We start from the raw sequence: 5,576 nt of genomic DNA, 5'->3' as shown, positions 1-5,576 counted from the left end.
TATTTTGAAAACGAATTGAGATAGAACGAAGTTCACATACTGTAACTAGAAATACTGAAGCATTACAGGCATCAAGCCAAAACCATAAGTTATGTTATCAGAACTAACACACAGCAAGGTAGCGTAAGGCGGCCAAACAGCATATGCATACAAGTATTGCGAGGATAAAGGAATGACACAGGCATCGTAGCAAGCCAAGTTGCGGCCATAACCGAACAGAACCCGCAAGCAAACGCAAAGAGTCACACGGCCATTTGCAAATCAAATACAACGACTATTAAAAGAGGTAACAGTTCAAGACCCACTGATTCCATTAATATAACATTTCATAAGTCTTTATAAACAACAGTTCGACAAATAACAACAGAGTCATATATCAAATCCGGCACCGCCGTAACAGTATAAAGTCCAAAACCTTGTTGCATGGAGGTCATATAATGACACAAAGGAACGAAACCCTGAGATTGTAAATGCCAGCAAAGGGGCACGGCTAACCCTACAGAATCTAACCAACAGAAAACTACAGTTAATTCCACATTGTATAAACTATAGAAACGCTGGAACAGGAGTAAACCCTACCCGGTCACAAAGAGTACCAGGGTTGGAGAAAGTTGAAGACTGCAAACTTGAAACCCTCGTGAGCAGGTCTCCGAGCCAACCTGCACAGAACAACAATATGAATTAGTGCGTTTTACAACCAGAACAAACATCAAAGTGAGAGAAGTAAAGACAGCAAGGTGTGAGTGGAAGAGAATTGCGGACTTACCCAAGGGTCGACGGAGACTGCCGAGACATAGACCAGTTCCACAAGCTGAAATGCACAAAAACCTGTAAGTGTCGACAACAGGTGACAGAGAAGGGTAAAACATAGCACGAGAGTTTACCTCGAGGCCAGGTTGAGTTCGGAAGAGTGACAGACTCGTGGTTGCAAACACCTGCACAAAATTGGAGCTCAGAAGTTGAAAACCAAAAGGATATCTTCACAGAACCCATGAAAGTATAAAACCCTTACCACAGACTTCTGAACCAGACCATTGAAGACAGCAGCGAAGGTGAAGGATTCGCATCTCAAACAGGACCATAATCAGTGACAGAGCGAAGGATACGGTGGGTTAGCGCACAGAGAGCATCGCCATAACAACGCGGAGCAGGTAACAGTAGAAAGACAGAGTGTAAATGAGCCGAGGATAACCCTTAAGGGTTTAACATAGGCGGGAAGCCTTTTCAACGGGAGGAACCGGTGACCATACCCAAAACCGGCAGATAGGTGTTGTAAATGCGCCTCGGATTGGGGGCAGATATTTGTCCGCGCCCAAGTGTGACCACGTGGGACTGAGGTGAGTCACGTGGCTGTGACCACGTCACCAGGGCTGGGCCATCATAAGTGGTATCAGAGCTAGTTTCTTGAGTTAGAACCAATGGAACAGGTAGAAGGTGAAGGTGAAGGAAGAGGAAGAGGAAGAGGAAGAGGAAGAGGAAGGGGAAGAGTAGTCCGGAGGGTAGTAGATGATGGACTTCGAGAGGAGATTCGAGTTTTGCGTGAAAGATTGGCAGTGGTGGAAGCTGGGGGAAGAAGAAACCCAGCAGATGACAGTGATGAAGAAGAAGTTGAACCAGAGGAGGAATTAGAGGGGGTGACACCAGAATTTAGATTGTTGAAGTCGGTCTTGCTGTCAAGTCATAAGCCAAAACATGAGTTGTCGACTTATGACGGAAGTCTGTCCGCAGACGTGTTGTTGGATTGGTTAAGTGAAGTCAACAAGTATTTTGAATTTGAGGAAACCAGCGAAGATAAGCAGGTGAAGTTCGCCGCCACCAAGCTGAAAGGACATGCGTCCTTGTGGTGGGACAGCATTCAGGCGGAACGGAGGAGGCTTAACAAACAGCCTATAAAGAAATGGTCTAGAATGGAGGCCAAACTGAAAGAGAAATTCTTACCACAGGATTATCAGATTATGCTGTACAGGCAGGTACAGAACTTGAAGCAGAGGGGAATGACTGTGAAAGAATTTACAGAAGAGTTCTACAAGTTAAATTTGCGAGCAGGATATGTGGAGGACACCCCGGAGAAAACAGCCAGATTTGTGAATGGCTTAAGGGGGGAAATCTTAGATGAAATTGGTATCCTTTCACCCCGGACAATGGAAGAAGCCTATCAGTTTGCACTGAAGGCAGAAGAAAAGATTAACCGGAAGCAGAATGCCAGGAGAGGAGGTGGAACTGGCAGGGGAAAGGGTAAAGTGTTTGGAAGAGGCCGAGGTACAGGCCCCAGTGAAGAAAGCAGCAGTTCTAAAACTGCTGGAGCGACAGAAAAAGACAATAGCACGAGAGGAGGACGACCACCTCAGCGAGGGCGAGGAAATGGTCGGGGCAGAGGAGCTGTCCAGTGCTATCGCTGCCACAAATGGGGGCACAAGTCTTATGAATGTCCTGAAGCTGAACCAGCAGGCGGAAGAGGAACTTATGTTGTTCAGACAGAGGATGCTGAGACAACACCTCAGGAAGCAGAAAATGCACCGGAGACAGGTGAAGCTTTGGTGTTGAACAAAGTGCTGTTGAAGCCAGCAAAGGAGATTGCAGAACCAGATCAGCGTAAAGCTTTGTTCCGCACTGTCTGCAAGTCGCGGGGCAAGTGCTGCAAATTGATTATTGATAGTGGGAGTACGGACAACCTTGTGGCGGTGGAGATGGTAGAAAAGTTGGGATTGAAGAAATTAAAGCACCCTACACCCTACAAAGTGTCATGGCTGCAGAAAGGACATCAGCTGTTAGTCGACGAACAATGTGAAGTAGAATTTCAGATTGGTAAGTACAAGGATAAGATCCTTTGTGATGTCATGCCAATGGATGTCTGTCACTTACTGTTGGGACGACCTTGGCAGTTCGATAGAGGTGCAGTTCATGACGGGAAAAAGAATTGCTACAAGTTTGTTAAAGATGGGATCAAGCACACGCTTGTACCCATCAAGGAAGAAAATACAGTAGAAACCAGTGGAGTGAAGGCATTGCTGTTGGGAGGAAAGGAGTTCGTGAAGCAGATTGAGGACAGCGAAATCAATTTTGCTGTCATAAGGAGACCAAAGGCAGTAGTATTACACACACAGCTATCAGATTTGCCTGAGGAAGTTCAGCAGTTACTGCAAGAATTTGGGGACATAGTGGTGGATGATCTTCCAAATGAGTTACCACCAAGGAGGGGTATTAGTCATTGTATTGACTTTATACCAGGTGCAAGCTTACCAAATAAGGCTGCTTACCGTATGAGTCCCAAGGATCATGAGGAAATTAGGAAGCAGGTTCAGGAGCTACTTGATAAAGGGTTGATTCGAGAGAGTATGAGCCCTTGTGCAGTACCGACTGTTTTGGCTCCAAAGAAGGGAGGAGAATGGCGAATGTGCACAGACTCCAGAGCCATAAACAAAATTACTGTCAGGTACAGGTTTCCCTTACCGAGGATGGACGATATGATGGATTGTTTGAGTGGGGCAGCCTATTTCTCAAAAATTGATCTGAAGAGTGGATATCACCAGATTCGAATACGAGAAGGCGATGAGTGGAAGACAGCTTTCAAGACAAACGAAGGCTTATATGAGTGGCTGGTGATGCCATTTGGATTGAGTAACGCTCCCAGCACATTCATGCGTTTGATGAATGAGGTATTGAAAGAGTTTAATGGGAAATTCGTGATAGTTTACCTGGATGATATTTTGATTTTTAGCAGGACTAAAGAGGATCATTTCAGGCATTTACAGAGTGTGTTGAGGAAGCTGCAGCAAAACAAGCTGCTGATTAATCTGAAAAAGTGTACCTTTTTTCAGCGAGAACTAGTGTATTTGGGGTTTGTTATTGCAGAAAATGAACTAAAAATGGATCCGGAAAAGGTGGCAGCTATAGTTAGCTGGCCGTCACCAAAGAGTTTATTTGAAGTCCGGAGTTTCCATGGACTAGCCAGTTTTTACAGGAAATTTATCAGAAATTTCAGCGAGATTTGCGCACCTATGTTGGACACGATCAAGAAGGCAAATCAGCCTTTTCACTGGACTGAAGCGGCAAAAAGTAGTTTTCAAACTTTGAAGAAGAAGATTACTGAAAGACCAATATTGAGACTGCCAGATTTCAACAAACTTTTTCAAGTTCGTTGTGATGCCAGTGGGACAGCCATTGGAGCAGTCCTCAGTCAAGAGGACAGACCGGTCGCTTTCTTCAGTGAAAAGCTAAATGAGAGCAGGCAGAAGTACTCAACCTACGACAAAGAATTTTATGCAATCATACAAGCGTTGAAGCATTGGCGGCATTATCTACTGGGAGATGAGTTTGTTTTGTTTACAGATAATTCTGCCTTGCAGTATATTATGCAACAGCATAAATTGAACCACAAACATGCAGCTTGGGTGGAGTATCTGCAGAATTTTACATTCGTATTAAAGCACATTAGTGGCCAAGCGAATAAGGTGGCAGATGCACTGAGCAGAAGAACATTGCTTCTGCAGGAAAGCACAATGCAAGTTTTGGGTTTTGAGCATTTGAAGGAGTTGTATCAAACTGATACCGAATTTGGGGAGGCATATGAAGCCTGTCAAAACCCTTTGTTAAGGAATGATAGCATGTGGCTAGATTATAATTTGCAGGAAGGACTGCTGTTTAAAGGAGGACAACTGTGTATACCCAACTGTTCCATGCGGGAAAATATAATACAGGAGAAGCACAGTGGAGGACTGGCTGGACACTTTGGTATCGACAAGACGGTTGCTCAAGTACAGCACTTTTATTTTTGGCCGAAACTGCAGCGAGATGTGCAGAGGTACGTGAGCAGATGCAGAGTTTGTCAGCTAGCAAAGGGTCATAGTCAAAACACTGGTCTTTACTCGCCATTACCGATTCCGAGTCGACCATGGGATTCAGTGAGCATGGATTTCGTTTTGGGTTTACCAAAGACACAGCGGGGCTTCGATTCAGTCATGGTTGTAGTTGACCGATTCTAAAAAATGGCACATTTTGTACCTTGCAGGAAAACCAGCGACGCTACCTACATTGCACACCTATTCTTTACTGAAGTCGTTCGGTTACATGGACTCCCGAAATCCATCATCTCTGATCGGGATGTAAAGTTTACTGGTCACTTTTGGAGAACTCTGTGGAAAAAGTTAAATACACAATTGCAGTTCAGCTCTGCTTATCATCCGCAGACTGATGGTCAGACGGAAGTCGTAAACAGAAGCCTAGGGAACTTACTTCGCAGTTTGACAGGAGGAAATTCCCGGACATGGGACCGTGTACTTGCTCAAGCAGAGTTCGCGTACAACGATTCACCTAACCGCAGCACCGGTTACAGTCCGTTCCAGATTTTGTACGGTATGCATCCGCGAGGAGTGCATGAATTACGGGATTTGGGGAAACTTGAGAAACGGAGTGCGGATGGGGAAGAATTCGCTCAAGCAATGAGCAATTTACACGAACAAGTCAAGCTGAAATTACAGGACAGCAGTCAGAAATACAAGCAGCGAGCTGACACAAAGCGTCGGGAAGTTCAGTTTAACGTTGGGGATGAAGTCCTTGCGTATTTACGTAAGGAGAGG

At 45.1% G+C, this 5,576-nt stretch overlaps 1 protein-coding gene across 1 annotated transcript; it reads left to right on the top strand.

Annotated features, from left to right (window-relative positions):
* The first annotated feature begins 1,418 nt into the window (after positions 1–1,418).
* LOC149261644 (uncharacterized) lies at positions 1,419–4,982 on the top strand. Its single transcript, XM_089370044.1, has 3 exons — positions 1,419–2,805; positions 2,974–3,333; positions 4,330–4,982. The coding sequence occupies exons 1-3, from the start codon at positions 1,419–1,421 to the stop codon at positions 4,980–4,982; spliced, it is 2,400 nt and encodes a 799-aa protein (XP_089226170.1).
* The last annotated feature ends 594 nt before the right edge of the window (positions 4,983–5,576 follow it).

The sequence above is a fragment of the Pinus tabuliformis genome, chromosome 6 (assembly GCF_031772625.1).
Source record: "Pinus tabuliformis cultivar Carrire ecotype Pingquan chromosome 6, CPIR1, whole genome shotgun sequence".
Classification (NCBI taxonomy): Eukaryota; Viridiplantae; Streptophyta; class Pinopsida; order Pinales; family Pinaceae; genus Pinus; species Pinus tabuliformis.
This window is presented reverse-complemented; position numbering and strand designations above follow the sequence as displayed.

Coding starts and splice junctions, on each gene's coding strand:
- LOC149261644 (XM_089370044.1), top strand. CDS start 1,419: ATGGAACAGGTAGAAGGTGAAGGTGAAGGAAGAGGAAGAGGAAGAGGA. Junction 2,806..2,973: donor TGAAGTAGAATTTCAGATTG/GTAAGTACAAGG, acceptor CCATCAAGGAAG/AAAATACAGTAGAAACCAGT. Junction 3,334..4,329: donor TAAAGGGTTGATTCGAGAGA/GTATGAGCCCTT, acceptor TTTTGTTTACAG/ATAATTCTGCCTTGCAGTAT.